Source organism: Gavialis gangeticus, unplaced genomic scaffold (genome assembly GCF_001723915.1).
Source record: "Gavialis gangeticus isolate Ggan-Ray unplaced genomic scaffold, GavGan_comp1, whole genome shotgun sequence".
NCBI classification, from domain to species: domain Eukaryota; kingdom Metazoa; phylum Chordata; order Crocodylia; family Gavialidae; genus Gavialis; species Gavialis gangeticus.
In genome coordinates, this window is record NW_017728992.1 from 181,229,538 (window position 1) to 181,251,170 (window position 21,633).

At 40.0% G+C, this 21,633-nt stretch overlaps 1 protein-coding gene across 3 annotated transcripts in view; it reads right to left on the minus strand.

Moving 5' to 3' along the window:
• ENPP2 (ectonucleotide pyrophosphatase/phosphodiesterase 2) overlaps positions 1-21,633 on the minus strand; it is a 141,988-nt gene that overhangs the window by 29,456 nt on the left and 90,899 nt on the right. For 2 of the 3 annotated variants that reach the window (XM_019528101.1, XM_019528100.1), the window contains exons 9-13: positions 14,898-14,953; positions 11,938-12,003; positions 11,040-11,112; positions 5,840-5,995; positions 2,261-2,369 (exon numbers count right to left, since the gene is read on the minus strand). In XM_019528101.1, coding sequence (XP_019383646.1) covers positions 2,261-2,369; positions 5,840-5,995; positions 11,040-11,112; positions 11,938-12,003; positions 14,898-14,953 — 460 coding nt within the window. The remainder of the gene's footprint in view (positions 1-2,260; positions 2,370-5,839; positions 5,996-11,039; positions 11,113-11,937; positions 12,004-14,897; positions 14,954-21,633) is intronic. The other variant, XM_019528102.1, reaches the window with a different exon arrangement.

Below are 21,633 nucleotides of genomic sequence, written 5' to 3' on the forward strand. Positions count from 1 at the left end.
AAAAAAAAAAAAAAAAATGGATTTTTTTTTTTCCCAATTATCCATATCCTCTTTCCTGTGGAATTCATCCAGCCTCAATTCTATGGAAAAGACTGCAAGGTCACATGAATTTTCAAGAGTAGTCACTGGAAATATTCCACTTGCTAAGGACACATCAGCTACTTCCACTGTTTTTCAGCTTTTAAGCTATCAAAAACCTTTTAGCTAATAGCTTGTTAATGGAAGCACTTATCACCAACATTAGATACTGTTATGAAAATAAAGTATAGTTGGTCTTAGCATCTGCTTGCACAAAAGAAATGCCAATATCAGAGCAGTAATACCAATTCTTTGCATACAAGGAACTCTGACACACTGACATCCACTCTGAACATACTGAAGAATCAAAGCCAGTTCCCTTGTTTTATAAAGTGATTTTGATAACTTGTTTAAAAAGGACACAAAAAATATTGTCTTTTGTTCTAAGCCAGCTGGCAGTAGAGTGAACAGGTGTTACTATCAGAGTTACCTTGTGGCCTACAAAAATGTATTGATGTTGCTTGCTTAATTTTCCACAACCACTATAGTTATCAAGACCATCTGCTATGAGGGAAATAGTAGTGTGTAAGCAGTCCAGCAAAGTCTTGGGAGTGCTTTGGAGATAACTTTTTGATACAGATGGTACAGAGGGCCAACTAAGGGGAAAGCTCTTCTTGAGTTGTTGCTTACAAACATGGAGGAACTTGGTGAGAATATGAAGATGGAAGGTGACAATCAGTCTCCCATTTCCCACACCATTGTCATTAATAAGCAAAGGAAATATTAACTAAGCAAATGTATTGCAAGGTGGAGGCAGATCATTATGTGCAAGTCATTAGCAGCTCAATGTCTAGCTGGAAGGCAGTATCAAGAGGATTCTCCAGGGACCTGTTTCACCTGACTTCAGGCTAACACAGCTAACTATCTCTCTTCAGTATTAACTTCTTCATTAATGGTTTGGATGATGTGATCAAGTGCATGCTTAGCAAATTTGCAGATAATACCAGGTTGGGTGGAGTTACACATTAGCATCTCATGAGCCACATGTAGCCCCCGGGCCACCTGCTTGAGCAGCCCTGTAGTAGACTCTAAGCTGAATATAAACCAAAAGTGTATTCTTGTTGCAAAAAAGCCAGCAGCATTGGCTGGGTTGCATTAATAGGAGTATCACTTGTAAATCAAAGAGAGTGATTCTTCCACTCTATTTGGCACTGTGAGGTCTCACCTGGAATACTATGTCCAATTTTGGGCCCCACACTTAAAAAAGAATGCGGACAGTTTGGAAAGAGTCCAGCAGAGAGCAACAAAAATGATCAGGGGCCTGGGAAGCAAGACTGAAAGAATTAGGGTTATTTAGTCTGGAGAAGAGAAGACTGAGATGAGTAGTCAATAACAGTTTTCAAATATCTGAAGAGCAATTACAGAACATGGAGAAGGACTTTTATCTGTGGCTGTAAGTTACAGCATGGGGAGCAATGGCCTCAAGCTACAACAGCAGAAATTTAGGCTGGAGATTAGGAAGTGCTTTCTGACAATAAGGTAATCAAGCATTGGAACAGGCTACCTAGAGGAACTGTGGAATCTCCAACCCTGGAAATTTTTCTGGGGTTTGTCAATTGTCACTATTAATTCTCATGTAAAATTTCTCTCAATTTCCAAGTAATAGAAACAGCTCTGTTCACTCCCCATCTCACAAAAATGTATTGAAGGCTTTTTCTCCCTTATAACTTCCCCACAATTTCTCCTTACACTGTCCATAACCAGCTTGAACCAGTACCATGGAAACATTGTTCCAAAATTCTACTCCTTTCCTCATCAAAAAGGAGACAAGATTACTTTCCTTCTATTTAGACTGAGAAAGAGACACTCAAAGGGACATGTAACCCTTCCATACTTGCTAGGAGAAAGCATACACTGAAGTTAGATGTGGCACACAAAAAAAGAGTTAAGAATTTTGAATAAATATGTAAACATTTAACTAGATATTTAAAAGAAGGAGGAATTTTTGCAAAGATAAAACACCTGGCAAGTTAAATTCTGAGTCTACATCAATTGATCATGTCTTTCTGAATAAGTATTTGAGAAGTGCAGCTAGTAATATTTTTAATAAGACTTTGATTTAGATTCTGATCCAATAAAACACATGTGTATACAACTAAGTCCTGTGCGGTTCTAGAAAGTACTCCAATAACAGTTTCTACATTGACAAACTGATAAAGGATAAACATAAAAGAATTTTTACCATGGTCACCAACAAAGATAACATTGACACATCGATGTAATCTCAGCTGCTTCAGTCCATCCATTAGTTGTCCTACAATCTTGTCAATGTCTCTTAGAGGGTTTGTCATCTATACGAGTTGGCAGAAAAGAACAAAAGTTTATTCTATCATTGACTGCAGTGATTTCCTTTCCACTATTAGTGGAACTCCTTTACTGAAACTCTGGCAGATAATTATTCAGATCAAGAGGAAGAGCCTTGGCTGGGTAGTTACACTTACATATTAGTCATAGCCTTTCCTATAGCCCTAACCCGATTTCCTCAGGAGAAGGGTACAAAAAGCCTTCTGCTGGGATACAGTAAGATAAATACAAAAGATCATTGATCTTGTTCCGAGTCCTTCTCAAAGATACATTAACACTTGGTAACAGTAAGTCCATATTTCATATATACTAAAAACGCACATGATTTTGAGGATTGGCTTCTTTATGTACTTTATGAAGAGGGTAGCTTTTCATTTTTTTTGTAACATCAATCACAGTGTCAATATATGGATGTGAAACTGAGCTTCAGTCTTGTTGTTCACATGAAAATCCCAAGTCGCCTATGAAGTGTACTGCAGGAAACATCTGGTGTTGGAATGATTATCCTCAAGTAGTTTGAATTTAAAGTAAGTAATAATAAGAAACAAGGCATCCCTTCAACTTTATAACCAAGATTTCTAAAGGTTCCAATGACAAGGTTAGCAAGGTTTTCAGAAAGGCTGTCCAAATCTAGCTGTTATAAATATGCTACAATTTCTTCACTGAATGTAATTTTTCATAAAAATCAAAATGTCCGTAAGTTACAACTTTTGGTAGGAATAGGAGAGCATAACATATTTACCAGATGATACAAGAAAGATAAATAATGTAAAGTAGGCTTTCAAACATAGGAAAATCAGAAAATTTAGGTGAACTACTTTGGCTAGATCAACCTGACAACTCTTTCAGAATCTCTCTGCCTGCCTGCCTGCCTGCCTACAGCACCTATGGAAGTTCATTATCTTCAGAATCTACATGCTGAGACAGGAAAATGTGACCCTTGTAAAGTCCTGGCATGGTTCAAGCTCAGGGAAAGAATGCTGTACATCATGAGACATGACTCCAGCTGAGGCACGAGGACACAGCACTGCAAAACTCATGAAACACTATGGCAGCTAAGACTGAGTTTGAGATTTTGAATGGAATTGTTTTGATTCAGAAAACGTATCATTGTGTTTTACTTTAGTTTAGTGGAAGAGCTGAACATTCAGAATCAAAGTTTCTCAAAATTTTAACTCCACAAAAAGCTTTCCTATTTTGACCCCATATCAAATCAAGACAAAAACAGATGTCAAAATATGGATTCTCCCCATGGAATGGAAATTCCATTTTTCAATCTACTTTAATTATACCACATAAATCACTTACAGAAACTTAAGCCTTTTTCATTTAGCCTCCAGCTCATAGTTCTGGAGCTGGGAAGGCTAAGAAACCCTCATGGATTTCAACCCTACAAACCCTCATGGATTTCATATGAATGTGTTTTTATGGGAACAGGTTACTGAAATGATGTTTCTCTTAGAAAAGAGCAACAGCACTTCCAGACATGGTACAGAACCATCAGTCACAGTACTTCTGCTTGAAGTCCTATATCCATGAATTTCATGTCTGGGTCTGCAAAAATGTTTTTTACTCCTTAAAAACAAAACAAAACAAATGCAGGAGTCCTCGCATTTAAAAAAAAAAAAAAAAAAAAAAAAAAAATCAGAAAACCAAACCATTTTCATATGACCACAGCTAGGAAAACTTAATCTAGTCTCCTCTCTGCCTCTTTATTTCATCAGGCTGTCTTTTAAAACCTCATGCTATCTATTCTTGTTCTGTCTTGCACTTAATTTCTCGCTCAAAAGTAAGATCTAATGTCTATGCTGACTGTAACACATTTCTGTAAGGATGCTCTACATAGATATGCCATTTTCCCAAGACTGTGTCTTTGTCCAGACATAATCTCCAAGGAGTTATTGGTGAAAAAAAAAGAAGTCTGGTGTATACCTTTTCTCAGATCACATGCTGATCTAGAATCTTTGGAAAGTTGCATGGAAGCCTTCATCTTCCAGGACAGGCACGGATATCAGAGATGTCGCCAAAAGAAATAGTTGTTACTGCTACAAAAATGTTGGGTTTGAAATTTGAAACATGCCAATTAACTCTACCAGGTAATGAGCTTTCATCCTGAAGAGCTACAGTAGCCTGCTGATGTTATATAGATGGAGGAAAGAATGTGACTATATAGTATTTGTCTTTAATTCCTAAGGACTAGTCCTGTGGTGTGCCCATGGCTCTTTATCGGCACCAAAAGGTTAATTTGTACTAAGCATGGGTGCTGTCTTGTAGAAGAATACGTTTTTGAAATTCACAGTTGGGTTTACGCATAAAATTCTTTGAGTGTAAGAACTTTGGATGAATTATACAGAGAAGAGAAGCAAGGGGGAAAGGAGGAAAAGACTCAGGTTCTCATCATTTAGATGACTTAGAACATTTTATGTCAAAGGGGCATGATTTGGGTTGAGAAGCAATTCAACTCCAATGTAATAGCGATATCACCCCCAAACAGTCGTGCCACTGGGTAGATTATTGACACTTAAAGTACTGTGTGTAAGTCAGGTTTCCTCAATTTCAGAACAAATCTCATTGTTTGATTATTTTTAAAACTACATCTTAAAAAGTGGACATGGAAGCTACTGGGAAGAGTTTCTATTGCTTCTTTATAAATGAGTTGAATATGAAGATTTTTATTCAGATCCTAAAGCCAATGTTTATTTTTACCCAATGAACTGAGTTTCAATTTAGTCAGCTTATATATCCTTAAGTAGAAATGAATGGAATTGGTTTACAGCCCCTCACAAGTTGCTGATTAACGGTAGGTAGAAAAACTTTGTACATTTAGGAATGTCTCATGAAAACATAGGCTTAGGCACAATCATAAGGCTATATTGCCAACATAATGTTAAAAAATCATGAGTCAGGCTACCACATAGTCACAAGATTGCAGTTAAAACCATAATTTAAACGTTGTAATTTTTTTCTTTGCCTTCTGGTTGTTGAACCTTTAGATTATACTCCAGTTACACTTTCCACTCTTCTTCATGACCATGAGAATGAGAAATATCTTTTCATTCAGATAAATAAACTGAGATTTTCACATAATCACTCCTAGAGCTTGGACTTTAAAAAAAAAAAAGGGTGGGGGCAGGAGGGCACCAGGTATAGCAGAACTCGTGATAAAATTGCAGGAGTTGGCAACACTGATAAAGTCTTCCCAGAGGTTTATTTTAAGACGTCACTGTTCAACGGGTTTTTAAAAGAATCCTAAAAAGGAGTTTTTCCTTAGAGTGAATGGAGGCTGAAATAGGAAGAATGCTGTTCCCAGAAGACTCAAGCCATTCTGGCTGCTTTGTCTAAAGTGGGGCCTTCAAGTGCTTTTACAGAAGGAACTTCAAGTTACAAAAGAGAAGCTACAGAAATGCCTCAAATGTGACAGTTCTGTCATAAAGTTTTGGCACAGAGGCCAACTTACTTTGTTCCGGCGGGATTCCACAGCATACTGATCCATTCTATGTGCTTTTCTTCTCCTTTTCTTTGGAGGTGCAACTGGTCTTTCCTGTCTCCTCTTAGGAGTAAGCTTTCTCTTAGGTCTCTTAGGCGGAGTAAGAGAGGAGCCATAACTACTCTCCTGTACTGGCGGAGAGAGATGTCTGAACTCAGAAAAGCCTGTCTCAACTAACATCAGGTAGCAAAACTATAAGTGTCAGCTAGTCCTGAAGCATGAAGAACTCGGCTTCTTCAATAACTCAGAAAATGGTAAAGGGCCAATTTGTGGTCTGTCTGTTCCTAAAGAGGGACCCACTAACTTCTCCTTGAAAACAGAATTGCATATACTCAAGCAAATAGCATAGAGCAAATGAAATTGGTATTTTAGAAGGAAGTAGGTGAGGCCTATTTTTATGAACATGTACTATAGAGTTACCGATATTTTTCTTCATCAAGCAAGTGTAATCTCACTACCAAGAGTATGAAATTGATACTGTAGCCATGTTAAAGAAAGATGGAGTATTTCATTTCTTGGTTACCTGTTTGTGGATCAATATAAGGTCAGACAGAATTGCCTACAGCACAAAACTACCATATGTCATCCTCATTAGTTATCTTGGCCAACAAGGCAAAGTTACAGCAATACGGAGACAGCATCTTAACACTTTTAGCAAGACATTTATTCAGGGCAGCCTGAGAGAAAGCTGTACTGCTGGCTGCCCTCTATCAGTTTTATGCATAAATTGAGGACCTTAGTCTCCAGAGCTGTCAATACATCACATGTCATAAGGAACACATTTCTGTATAAAAACAAATCAATGAGATAATGTTTACCAAAAAAAATTAAAAACTATGAAGAAACACTGGAAGAGTCCACTGTTCCTGAGCCCAACAAATTTCCATTTTCAAAGATATACTACATTTTAAGGTCCAACAATAAGGTAGCTAATTCCTTGGGCCTCGGGTCATAAAGAGGCACACTCTTTTAAGCTCATAGAAATGGAAAACAGAAGGAGCCCACACCTCAGCTTTTGCCTGGGCCTTTATGATCTAAGTCATTTCTAAGGATAGCAAAACATGGCTTGGTTTTGACATGCTATGCACATCATTTGGAGAAGTGGTAAGCACCAGCAACTGCCATGGACTTTAATGTTACTTCAGCATACAGAGTAAAATGGAATGCATGGAATGGGACAGAGAAGTGCCTATAATTTACTTCTATTTATTAAGCTAATTTGTTTAAGGTATTCAATCACAGAGTTGTGTAAATGGAGGGGTAAAAAAAAAAAAGTGTTACCATCTGCCATGCTGTATCATTGCTTCCAAGGCAAGCAGCCGGAAAGGAGATTCTAGTCCAGTCTTACTCATCTCTCTCCAGAAAGGCATTTTAATAAAGCAGCACCGATTTTCTTTTTAAGAAATTTCAAGCTTTGTGCAGTCCTGATGAGAGGAGCAGCAGGGAAAGGAAGGATTCTTGTTTTATACTTTCCCTAAATAAACTCAGCCAGAGCTTAACAGTGCCAGAAAACTAATCTAGTGCAAGATACCTAGATGTTTTGAACACATAGGAAGGCTGTCTCAAGACAGCATGTTAGAGGAGCAGCAGGAACAGAGTTTAGTCATGATAGGCATTGCTGTCATGTATATTTTATATATTCATTCATTTTTTAAAATATTTTCTTTCAAAAAAGTTAGCTAGAAACAAGCCAAGGTTTCAGTAACCAGCCAATACTTAGCCTTGCTTGAAAGAATCAGGATAGGGTTATGGGAGGAAGAAACCCCTCCTGTCTCATAGAAAGGACTATGACATCCCAAAAGGGTAGGAACTAGCCAGCCAAAGCTCTGCCTCTTGACCCAAGACAACCAACCCCCAAGGTGTCACTGCAGAAGCATAGCATAGTGAACAGAACTGCAGAAATAACCATGAGCAAGCATATATTTCAATCTCTCATCAACACACTCTGAAAAAAGCATGAAACACTCTAGCAAGCTTTCTTGCTCAAAGTGTGTTTTAGAAAGGTTCCACAAAAATTATTTTACATGCATCATGTTTATACCGAAACACGTGATAAACAGAACACACAGCAAGTCGTTGTCATCAAAGATGCATGAAATCCTGTTTCTGTTGAAGTCAACTAGACAAATATTTTACCCAGAAAGTAGTTTTAATACAATTTTATCCTAAATGTTAACGTGCCATACACTCAAACCAAGAGACTGTTGAGCACCTCTTGTGAGGTTCTGAGCACCATCAACTGAAGCAGGTGGAAGTTGAAGATAACCAGCAATGAGTAGCATCAACCCTTCGAGACCTTGCATACATACATAGTTTTAAAGTTATTTGGTGCAGTAAATCATAGTAAACATCCACCCTACACTGCTCAACACTCTACAAATCCAACAAAATTGCTTCCTGACCTAATGAGTATGAGGCAAGAAGAGTAAAAATTTCCAGTGTTCAAAAAGTGTGGAGAGTGTCCTAATACAATGCACAACTCTCAAAGCCTTGTTTCCAGGCTTTGTTGTGGTGAATGGGGGAGGATGATTGTAACTATTCTAAGTGTCCTTGTGCTGCCAGCTCGGTACAAAAAAAGAATGATTTCATGCTGAGGTCAAGCTCCTATTACAAAGGAAGCTGCTCAGAGGGGTACCATTAAGGGCTTCTTTTTCAGCTGATTTACATTAGGTTCAGAGTGCCTAGAAATTGTAAAAAATTAAATTTAAAAAAAATTGAGAGAAACAACATAAAATGCCTCCTAGCTCCTTCCTCCTGAAATCATTCCCCTAACAAATCTTTAATGTTAATAGGTATTAGTGCATGGATAAATTTATTTATTTAAATTAAGGTGGCCACTGACAAATCCCCAGAATATAGGACATCCTCGTGGTGAGGGCCAGGCCCCCTTGGTGAATCAGCAGTGAGGAGTGGGGTCCCTGGCTCCTCAGTCAATCACCAGTGAGGGGTAAGGCCACTGGGCCCCTTGGCCAATCAAGAGCAAGGAGCAGGGCCACCATGAAAAGGTCACCTCCCTCCCTCCCTTTTCACCTCCCTGGCTGGGAACCCTGCTCCTCCTGGCTGTGCATTAGCTCTAGGCACAACCAGTAGAATTGCAAGGACAAGGGATTGATATGTATTTCCACCAATGAGCTGAAAATCAGGATTTTCTGCAGTTTGGTCCTCAATGAGAAACAGACAGGGTTTAAAAACAGGACAAATAGCCTCCCTAATTTAAATCCATGTTTATAAAGTCAGGGCCATTGCCTGAACTTAAATTTGCAAGCCAATATGTACTCATTCATGAAATAACTTGTTCTCTATTCTTTGAACATCAATCTTCTGTTCTTCTCAACTTTAAAACAAATGGTGTGAGCCTACTTTAAAGAATTACTGCAAACTTAAATCACACTAATTCTATTTTGTGGTTAGGAAAGTAGATTTAGGTTGCTACCCAGAAAAACTCTAAGGACATGAAAGATTACTTTTTATAATTTTTCTATGAACAAATTGACTTCCTACATTACAGAGACTTAATAAACTACAACCTAGATCAATAGATTAACAGTTTGATCCAACAAGATAATCAGTTCTAAATGATCAGGCTCAGAAACTCACAATATCAGGCCATAAGTTAACTTTCTTAAGAGTCTGCAAAAGAGTCCATTAAGGGCATTGACTGCTGTTGTCCCCCTGCTTTACCTGTGGCAAGGTAGGATGCTTTCTGTGTCTTTGGGCAATATGCCTTGTAATTGTATGACAGAGTTGACTGTGTAGTTTTAAGAATACGTTAGACAAGCACTTAGGGATGATCCTGGTGTAAGCGAAGAGCTGGACCAGATGATCTCTGAAGTCATTTAGCCTTACTTTTATGTAATTCTATGCCACACATATCCAGTATAACATTCAAATTTCACTTTCAGTGGAAAAAAGGGAAGGTAATCACCATTCTGCAGGAAGCAATGGTTTAAATATAACTATAAATCAAGATAAAAGTTAAACTTTCTTCTAATTTTTTGGGTTTTGTTTTGGTTTTTTTACAAATTAAAATGTGACCAATAAGGGTGTGCGAAGCAGGTAGTATTCAATTTGGATTCGGATTCAGCCGGATTTGGGGGACAGCGATTCAATCCACTGATTCGGAACACTGTCCTGATTTGATTGACCTGAATCTGAATATTCAATTCTGATTTGGAGAATCAGCAATTCAGACATAGGCACAGATTTATGTTTTTTCTACGAACCTCGAGGTACTAGGCATGACTTGTGAATGCTGAGATGGTGGAGTGGATGGAGCACCCCATGGGAGCATGGGGGGGGTCCCCCACATGCTTGGAGGCAGACCCAGAAGTGAACAGGAAGTACTTCCAGGTCCGCTGCAAAGCACACACGGGACCCAACCCCCCGGTGCCCACTCGGCTCAGCAATCGCCCATGGGGAGACCCCCCCAAACCCAGGAGGCACCAGTCACTGTGACAGGGAGGGCTGGGGTTCTCCCGCACAGTCGGCAGCAGACCCAAAAGTGGACCAGAAGTCCGCTGAGCAAGCGGGCTGGGTCCGCTGCTGAGCAAGCTGCACCTGGTACCTCAAGGTATGTAGGAAAAAACATATAAAGCTGTGTCTGTGGCCGAATCATCAAATCTCTCTGAATCAATTCAGAGGCTTCCAATTCAATTTGGAGAGATTAATGGGTCTCATGATTAGATTTGGATTTGGGCTGAATCTCCTCCAAATCGAATCAGCGTCTGAAGCTTCGCACAGCCCTAATGATCAGTCCGTGATAAAAAGTTATAGCTCAGAGCCCATGGAATTCTGGTGTTTAAGTGGCTGTTTCCATAACGTTAACTTGCATCTAAGCAAGTAAAGTAGGGAAAAAATCCTTCCCCCTTTCCCTAACATTTTTTGCCTCATACAAAAAAAATTTCAAAGATAATTGGATTCAAGAATGCTAAATTCTGCTGTTACATCAACCCATTTCACACCTAAAGCTTTTGATAAGCAATACCTCCAACCATAATGCTACCTTTATGCTTTTCATCATTCATAACACAGTGAAAGAAGATGAGCAGTTCTTAAAATCAGATAAACCTGAGTTACAAAATCTAGTTTTAGACAATTATTTGTAACATATGTGCAAATATTCCAGAGATGGAATGGCTGGTCCTTACACAGGAAAGAGAACCATACTAACCTCAGAACCAAAAGGACCAAACCTGTGGCCAGCTGCATCTGGTTGTTCAGAGTAGAAGGCATAGACGTATGGCCTGAAAGAAAGGTTTCGTTCAGAATAGCTTTTCTTCAGCCAAAAAAAAAAGCCAGGTCAAATCAAGTCAACCTCTCAACTAGTTTGCCTTATGGAAAAAGCTGTTGCTCTGTCATATGTTTTCCACAATATCATTAAGCAATTAGTTGTTCCAGAACTACATGCAACATAAGAACACACGCTGGGAGGCACACAGGGTACTATCTGAGGAAGTACACTCTTCTTTAGTCCTGTCAGAGATCACAACCATAGCTCGTGTGAACCATGCAGCCCTCAGCATGTACAAACTTGTATACTCAAAAACAAATAAAATTTTCACATTTGCCCAAACCTCAGGAGGCAGCTTCTCCATTTACCTAAAAGCTTGTTAAGTCACATCAACCAAAAAAGGATAAAACAGCCTAAATTAATCTGTGTAATGAAATGCTCCCCAATAACCAAAGAACAGTCACATCACAGATTTGTTGAGGATAATTAAAATACTGTTGATTAAAGCTAAGATCTAAAAAGAACAGTAATTCTGAATGCTGGCAAAATTAATTTTAACATTAACACTCTTAACCCACTCATTTTAACACTATGAATATGAATTTTCATTTCTACCCAAAAGAACTTTTACAATTTCCTATGCCTGATGAAGGGTGCCTGTGCTCGAAAGAAAATAAGAATTTTTTTTGCAAGCATTTAACAGGTCTAAGAAAAGATCTCTCTGCCACAAGTTTTGATTCATTTTAACACTAACAATTTTTACACCATTGCTGCAGCTACTTTTACAGAGATGAAAATTTAGATATTTATTCAAAAATAATAATAGTAAATGAATTACCTTTCATTGTCTGGTAGTGTTAGCCACTGCAGTATTGTTAAAATTCTGCGTTCGTGAGGGATGACACTAGACCACAAAGAAGAAAAAGGTCTAAGTACTGTTGTGTACCAAAAGCACAAACATTAGTTATACCATAAGCTGTTCCCACAGGATCATTTCTTCTCATGTGACTGTGATTCTCTTTGTGCATATTGCACTTTCTTTATTTGTAATCACATTAACATACCCTTTCTTCCAACCTCAACTGTTTCACATTCCTGTAAGTCCATGCATAATACTCGAGAGGAAGTGCAATTAAAATTTGTTTGTCATTCAAGCCATGACCTAAGGCAACAAATTCAATTGTCCACCTTCATAAATAGCAGGGAGTGAAGATCCATTCCTGCAAAGTTTTACTTACATAATTACAGTAGTTCACTCACGACAGTAGTTCCACTGAAGTCAACACAACATTTGGCATTATTAGGATTATTCAGACAACTAACATTGGTATGAATTTACATGATCTGCTCCTACCAATGCTCAAGTTAAAGAAACTCCTGTTGACTTGTGGAAATTGAACTCGGCCTTAAGCTGGAACGCCAGCACCATAATTCATACAATTTGGAAAACCTCTTACTCTGCTGAAAGCAGCATCCTGTTCATCCTTGTATATGGGGCTTTCCATATGGCTAGTAAGATTAACATCATGCTAGAAAAATGGGCAATTTATAAATAGAGTGGATACACTTTAAAAACGTCTCATCTGTAAAGTAAATTTCAAGACAAGATGCTACATAAGACTGGAGATCAAGATGAAAATGTGTTAATGGGGACATAATTTTCCTTGAATAAACATTACAAATCCAGGAAATACAAAGCTAACATTAAACTTCAGAGAAATCCGAAATGCAGTTAAGCCACTCAAAAAAAGACAGAACTCTGCCTGGTGTCACTGCAGAGCAGCAATCATATAATTATGAATAGTACATAACTGTGTTTGTAGTTTCAGATGAGATTAAACTGATTGTTAAGGAAGAAATGGATTTATTTTTCTCTTTTGGGCTCAGGTATCACAAAGATGTGTCTCCTTAATTTATAGCATAAGTCAACCATCTTTCTAAAGGCACATTTAGCTCCACTCCCATTGAGGAAAATAAATGCTGGAAGACTTTTAGATGAGGGCACTTCTTCCTGGAATCCAGGACAACACTGATCACCCATCCTGGCTGTACAAATAACTTCCAGTTAAAAAGATGTGAAGGAAAAGTGACTGTTAAAAATATTTCTTCAAAAATATTTCTAAAAACTATTTCTTCAAAAAGTAATCAACTCACAAGATTTCAATGAGGTTTAATTATACAGAAAATTTGAAAAGTATGAATTATTTCATTATGTAAGAATTATGAAGAGACTATACATTCTTCATACATAATATGCTCAAATCCTTGCTTCAGGAATGAATTGGAATTTGCATTTAATTATTGAACCATAACTGTTTGGTTTTCATAATACTTTAGAGTCCAGGAAATCTGAATGAATTAAAACTGTTAGCCCAGCTGGTCATGGGAAGTACCATACTTTCCTAACAGGTAAGGAATTTAATGCTATTCTTTGAGCTACCTTGAGGCTTTTAGAGCTACTTTTTCTTTTAGCCCATGTCTATTACAGACTTTTAAATAGTAAATATAATTAGGATATCCAAGAGGTGTACAAAATTAGAGAGCACAACAAGCCATCTATTCAGGTGCATTCATTCAGGTGAAAAGCTGTAACAAACAAGCATGAAAGAGCCATTTTGTATTTTGATCTAAATACAGTGAATCTGTTTTTCTGATGAGCAATGCCACACCTGGCATCCTGCCACCAAGACAGGAAGAAGAAGGCTGGGAACAGGGTGCTCTTTAGTAAACTCTCAGAACTAAGAAATGACCCTTGTCCAGTCACTTCCAGGAAGTAGGATGGCTAGCTGAATGCAGGGTGCAGGATAATATGGATAATATAATATATATAACTATATCCAAAGATTGAAATGGTTTGGATTTTACAACGAGGGAGGAACTTCTGCTGCTTGGACATGTTTATCATGGTAAATGGTGCATGTAGCAGCAAAAGAGGCACTTATGACACTTGTAAAGAACTCTTGACATCCAGGACAACCAGTACAGACAGTCAAAAAGCATGAGACTGAATCAATTAAATCTTTGCAGGTTAGTCTAAGCTGCGTAGATTGAAGCAATAAGCAAGTGAACAGACATTCACTTTTGATCACTTTTGATTCCAGAAATGCAGCCACATGCCTGCAGTGGCCCAAGCCAGAAGCCAGGGGAGAGCGCTAGGGCACACCACCCTGCTGAGCTGAAGCAGACAGCTTGGGCCAAGGCTAGCCCACCCACCCTGGAAGGGGGGTTTGCAGGGGAGGTGCAATGCATCCTAGGATGCTGGGGGACTATGAATTAACTTGAACCTGCAGGGGATCTGGGACAGAAGTTCAATAAACTAATATAATCTAAATCAGTTAGGTCTGATACTACCATCCATTCAGGTATATTTTAAACTAGTTTTGGAAGCAGTTTATGTGCACTGAATGTCTGTTGTGCTACAAATCTGAACCAGTTTCCAATCACTTATCCCAGTTTACATGTAATTGCCATCCCTAGCCCAAAGTGTTAAAATAATGTTGCTAGCCAGACTAATGCCATATCATTAGGCAGCTAAAATTAAGAAATGTCATAATGCTTGCAACCCACGATTATTTCCAACTTGAAGTTCTCCACAAAGCTATCAGGTAAATGGCACATAGTGATATATTATTTAACAAATTATAAAGAAGCCACAGATTGAAAAAGCAGGAGGGAAGGAATGCATTCTTTGAAAAGGTATTGAATGTTTAGAGCCAGGGAAACAATTTAATGAACACTTACATCAAATTAATTCTGAATTATTTCCTACAGAGCTTTAAAAAATAAAAGGTCACTTACATAGACCAGAAGAATGTGCCAGCTTTCACCCCTTGCTTGGTAGCAGTAATCCATATCTAATGAGGAAAATATAAGAGGATTAGGACATGCTCAAGTCCTTCAATTTAAAAAGGAAAATTAAGGAAAATGTTTTCAAGACTTGTTTTTCCACCATAAACTTGGACGTAAAAAGTACAGCCTTTAACCTCCATCTCCACATTAAGCATTTCTAGCAACAATTGTTACTTTATTCAGACTTTGTGGAATTGAATTACTGCTGACTCAGCCATGCTGTGCGTCCTTTTACATTTCAGCCTTCTTACCTCTAAGTCTCTGTTATTACTACTTAGCTGAAAGTAGTATAGATCTGTACCTAGAAACTTCTTGGGTATATTATTATAAGCAAAGGGGAGCCATATATTACCTGAGTCCCTTACTATGAAAAATTCAAAGAACACAAACTGTCATTTTCAGTGTCATTGTCATTATATCCATCCTTCCTATCCAGAAAGGCTTAAAGCAGCTGACCATAACTGACAAACAAGCCACAGCTAAGAAATAACCATAGGTTCCCTAAGCAACACCACCAAAACATGACATCTTCATTCCACCCCCATCCCCTCCCCCAGTCCTGCTTTTCTGTCCATCATCCATAAGAGGAAAACATCTGGCCAATCCCAGATTCTTTCCAATCTTCCCAAACTCCTGTTCACCTCTTCCTCCTTCCCCACCCCCATGCCCCACACACTCCCAAGCCCTTCCCTCATACCCAGGGGAGATTTCTCCATCCTCCCCCAACATTCCTCGCAAGTGCACACCCCGCTTTTGCAGAGGGTCTGTGGCTAACCCAAAACACACAACTCCTCACTCTTCCTCCAACAAACACAACAATAAATTCAGAAGAACCATAACAGGGAACTAACAAAAGAACTCTCAGTCCCCATGGCTGTTCATACACATGCTCTGGGAGGTGGGCCCTTTAACTAGAGTGGCTCTGAAAGCTGCTCTAATTGAAGCACCCAGACCATCATGTGTATCATCGCCTCCGTGCTGAAAAATAGCAGTGGAGTGCTTTAACTAAAGCTAATCGAATACTGTAATTACAGCATGTCGGAGCAGCCTCAATGTATGTATATAGGCACCCCATAAGTTTAAATGTTACTAAAACTTCAAGATGGCTTTGAAAGATTCTCATTTAAAGTTCTGGCTGAAAAATAAATATTTCCCAATGATTTTGCATTAGAGAACACTCTTCTTAACACCAAACTTACTTCACTAACATACCTGCATTACCACCATATCTTGTACAGGCAGATATTTGTAAATGGTGCCTAGACATGAATTATTCAAACAACATGTCTTGAGTTTCCTGCATAGTCATTTCATTGTCTTTAGTCTTAACTGAATTAAGCTGATAAAGTGTATGAAAGTGGCAATTTCTATTCTTAAACTATACCTAGTAATATTTCATCTAGGTATGCTATTATGGTCAGTAAGCATATTTTTCTTTATTAATCTCAACATCTTTGAAGCCTCCAAACCTGACTGCACATAACTTAGCTCCGCTAAACCCAATGTTGTAAATTATTTCACAACATTTAAAGTCTGAAATAATATAAACTCCCCTTCAGTGAAAAAAAAAAAAGATCTACAGTAACCAAACACAGAAAATCAGAGTATTTCTGTAGTTAAGTTGCACCCATAGGCTGATCTTGAAGTTTGCATCTATCTTCTGGCTGGAGGGCCTTTTATCCTTCCATTTCCAAGGTTGAGTGTGCAGGGCAATTGGAGGGGTGACAGCAATACATGAGGGCATATCCAAGCTAACTCCATGCCCAACAGCAGCAAAGTAGCAGGTACTTCATATAGGCCTTGTAAGCCCACCCAGGATCCTAGTAGTTACTTAAACAGTCAGCTCACACTGAAGTCTGTGCCACTAGGTCTTCACCACTTGTGAGAGCTAAATCAAAGCTAACAAGGATTTGCCTATGCTAGATGCAACCAAACCTCCAATTCCACCTAAGATATACCTGTAAAGTGGAAACCTCTCAAGGAAGAGAGCAGAAGTCAAGTTTTTAATTAGCATAGGAGATGCCAAATCCACTGCTGTTATGCTTCTTACAAATTTACTGTAAATTTGTTTTTTGTTGGAGATTTCACAGTATTACCAAACATAAATAATTTGGAAACTCTCTTTCTTGAAGAAGGTACCAATAAAATGCAAGGAATAGGGCAGCTGCCAATTCAATAGCTGGTCTCACCATCTTGGTTATCTTTTGTTTTGTTCACCAATGCTTTGGACCACACAAATTCCAGGTCATACATGCCTGTTGCTGGTGGACAAGGCAGATCAACTAAGCTCCCTGGTCAGTAGCTGATGCTGTGTAAAAATCCTAAATACTAATAGTAGTCAGACTAACCATGGCCTTGTCTGTTTCTGGGCAAAGATTTTAAACACATGCACCGAAAGTCAACCTTTTTCTGGCCAAACCAAGTAGCTCTGACAAATTCATGTTTAGGACTGGTATCTTTTGCCAGTACATCCTGCTCATTGGCTGAGTGGTTGACAGTCATTTTGCATTCCTCTGCCAGCTCTCTTCCAGAAATTTTGCAAGCCATGGAATGTCCTATGGACATTTTGCTGAGCATGGGGCTCGACGATCGCATTGTCTGTGTGAATTTCACAGTCGCATGCAACCCTCCACATGCAAGACTGTCACTGAAATCCATGGAACATCTGTGTGCAGCATTCTCACAGGACTGAATTCACCTTGTGACAAGAGACAGCTCTGTAGAGTGAAACCCTTTATTTTACAGCCGTTCTGCATAAGCAAATACAAGCACAGTATAGGAAGGGATAAGCAAACTTCCCTATTTCTGCATCCACACTTATTCTTGCCTTCAGTAATGTAACAATGGGTGGGCAAGTAGGACAGAAGCCCCAGGCATTGCCCAAGGAGGGTGATGGAGTGGAACTAGAGGGGCACCTCATCCTCCTGTCCCTGCACCTTCCCTGATGCAGGTCTGGCAGCAGGAAGGGCACAGCAACAGCAGCAGCATATAGTGACAGTGCAATGTAGGAGAATCAGCCAGAGATTCACTACCACAGGGCTAGACATCACCTCATACTGTGCTGCTGAAAATCAATGTTTAACTGGTTGCTTGACATGCATGTCACTGAAAAAAAGGGGGTGACATCTCCTGCCCCGACCCTGCAGCAGCAAATTTCCAGCAGTATTGTTTGGAATGTGGACACACACCTAGCACGATCTAAAATAAGTCCAGTAAACTATAAAGCAATGGACTGTTATAGGTCATTGAAGACCAGTTCCCAATGTGATTCATATCTGAAATAGCACCTGGTATAAAGCAAGTCTCTGAATTAGTTTATCTTTGCTAGAGTATGCCAGGACATTGCCAGTAGATATAAATCACATTTACTATAAATTACCATCCAGATCATGTGGGAAAAAAGGGATTTATTTAAAATCAAAAGAAAAAGACTGAGCATAATTTCAGCCTCCTCCCTCAAGCCACAAAAAAGCCAACATTAGAAGATACATTATAGAGCTGAAGAAGAGAGAGAGGAGTTACAGATACAGAAGAACTGGATTCTTTAGTGCAATATGCACATCAAGCCAAGTTAGGACATTGTAGACCGTGTATCAGACCAGTGGTTCTCAACCATTTTTGTATCAGGACCTATTTGTAAACATTGATGGCCAGTCCCAACCCAGTGCCCTTCACTCCTGACCTGCTGCCCTCTGCCCCCCAGTGTGTGGGACGGGGGTGGATGTTTGGGGCAGAGGGAGCCCCAAACAGTCCCTTACAAGCTGGAACTCTGCAAGCCTGCAAAGGAAAACCCACAGTTTCCCACATTTTTTCTCCTTTAAAGGAAAATCCATTTTTAAAGTTTATTGATCCATTTCTAAAGTTTGTTCATGACCCTTTCATATATTCTTGCAACCCACTTTTGGGTTGCGGCCAATGGGTTAAGAAACACTGTATTAGACTGAATTCACTGCCTGGCAAGGGCAGCAGATACCCCACTCCTCTCCTTCAATCAACACCCCAATGACTTTGGTCTCAAAACCAACCAGTGATCCTTCCAACCAGTGCAGCAAAGGCTGAGAACAAAGAGTGAAGTTTATTGCTCAGCTCCCTCCTTTACTGGTCCATGTCCCAGGCATAAAGTTATTTAATCCTAGATGTTCCTGCACTGTACTTAAAGTAGTATATTACACTATCCTCTCGGTCTAGAGTATTTGTTCAGGTCAGATATTACAAAGTTTGCTGTGTTCAGCTTGCAAGGTCAGTACCATTCTTGAGTTGAAGACATTTTGTAGTCAGCTTCTGAAGCAATAATGTGCACATAGGCACATGTCATTTGTATATGATAGGCCTGCATTGTTTTGCAAACATTGTTAGCCCTACATAACAGAATCACCTACTTGAAAAGAGAAGACAGAAAAGGAAAAGAACACATTTCAAACCTTTTCTAGCCAATTTCTCCTCTTAAAATATCCCAAGAATTATTCCAGTGTAGATGCCTGTTAAATTAAGGATCCAGACATTCAGCATTAATGCATGAGCTAATTTCCAAATCCAGAGAGTAGTCAGGTATAAAATGTTGCATCCATTCAAGATTTTTTAAATATCAATGATTTGCATCTAAATTAAATTATTTTATATTCTTTTATTAAATAGATACAGGTGGAGGGCATCACACAATGCATCTGTGAAACCACCAAGTATGAAACCGACAAGTACCAAATGATTATTTCATATCCAACTTCCACACAACATTGCCCTAGTGTATGAGCACTAGAAAGAAAATTAATTGGCATAGCTATGGACTAGATTAGTGTTTCTCAATCTGTGGGTTGTGACCCAAAGTGGGTCTCAAGAATATTTCAGTGTCACAAGTGCTAGAAAAATGCGCAAAAGCGCAGGTTTCCCCATGCAGGCTGGTGTGTTCCAGCCACAAAGGGCTGTGTGGGGCATGGCCAACACACAGCCAGGCAGGGTCGTGGGAGCAGCCCCGGCAGCCGGATGAAGGTAAGTGTATGGGGAGTTGGGGCTGGAGGGCCAGGGCTTGGGGACTGCTGAGGCTGGGGGCGGGGGGGAAGGAGGGCAGTGTGTATGTGCGTGTGTGGAAGGGATAGGTGTGCAGGGGTGGGGAGGCAGATGCCTACAGGCATTGGGGGAAGGTGTCCAGGCACTGAGGCTGTGGCAGGGCAAGGGTGTGGGGGAAAGACACCCGCCCCTTCAGAGGGGCAAGAGACATGGCGGGGAGCTGCATGGCCAGGCTGATAACACCAGGGCTGGTGCCTGTGCTCACAGAGGTAGGGTGGTCAGGAGACGCTGATCGGGGGCAGGAAAGGCCATGACCTGGCACAGGAGCCCCAGCCCAAGGTGTGGGTGGGTGGCAGAGTACCATAGGCCTCCCTTCCTCCTCTCTCCAGCCCATGCTGGGCCAGACTTGCTGCACTGCTGCCCGCGTGAGCCAGAGCCACCAGAGCTGCCACAGCCACCACACTCTAACCCGAGCAGGACAGGGGCAGTTGGGGACCGGGCACTGGCAGGGCCAGGGGGTGTGAGTCAGGACAAGCCATCGATCTTGGCAAATGGGTCCTGGTACAAAAAAGGTTATGAACCACTGGACTGGATCAGAAACCCCCCCCCAAAAACGCAACACATTTCTATATTTCATCTTCTGTGGAGAAGTGAGCTCCAATTTACCTCACAAAGTCTGCCCAGTATTTGTTGCATTATGAAAGAACCACCCAAAGCACAAGCCAGGCCAAGGCCAACACAGAGTAAACGTACTGCGCTCTGGTTCTTGTGGGAACACTGTGCAAACACTCCTTCTGCAAGCCGGCCAAGGAGGGGAATTCTCCTCCGACGCAGAGGTACTGTATACACACCAACTTAATACATTGGTGGGAAATCCTTTTCTCATTTACAAAAAAAAAAGTGGGGAGGGGGAATTGCACAGTAACTCAGTGTTTCTGAGGTAAACAGACATGTTTAAATTGAGTACAAGTACACAGAATTAGCAACAGAGCTGTCCAAGTGTAACAGCACTGCATCCTTTGTACTTTGTCCTGCCAAAGGTAAAATATACCGTGCCCACTTCCGTACCGTTCACCCCTTTATAGACAAAAATCTGCCAGTCACATGACTGCGTATGTTTAGCACAATTGCGCCATTGCAAAGTCAGTAGCTTTAGTAGTGGAAACTTTCAACAACTGATTGAGATAAAATCAGACAGGTTGTTTTTGTGAAAGAAGCTGCCCATGAAACTACATAGACACTTATGAATATTCTTTATCTCCAGCTGTCAACTTTATGAAACAAAATAACAGCAAAAAAAACCCATTTCAAACAGTGAATTGTCCTTTTAGGATAGAAAAGCAGAAGACAACTTCTTCCAGAGCCCACGGAAGTGTAGGGGTGGGCAAAATGTGGCCCGTGGGCCAGATGCAGCCCACCAGGCTATTCTATCCAGCCCACGGGACCCCTAAAAAAGTTAGAAAATTAATATTTATCTTCCCCAGCTGCCTGTCATGCAGCCCTCGATGGCTTGCCAAAACTCAGTAAGCAGCCCTCTGCCCAAAATAATTGCCCGCCCCTGCTTTAGTGGAATCACGCTTGTTTCAATACTTCTCCTTTGACAACTCTTGATCCTGGCTCACCTACGCTCAACCCTTCAATAGACAGTGTAGCTGGCTGCCATTAGACAGAGGAGCAAAGT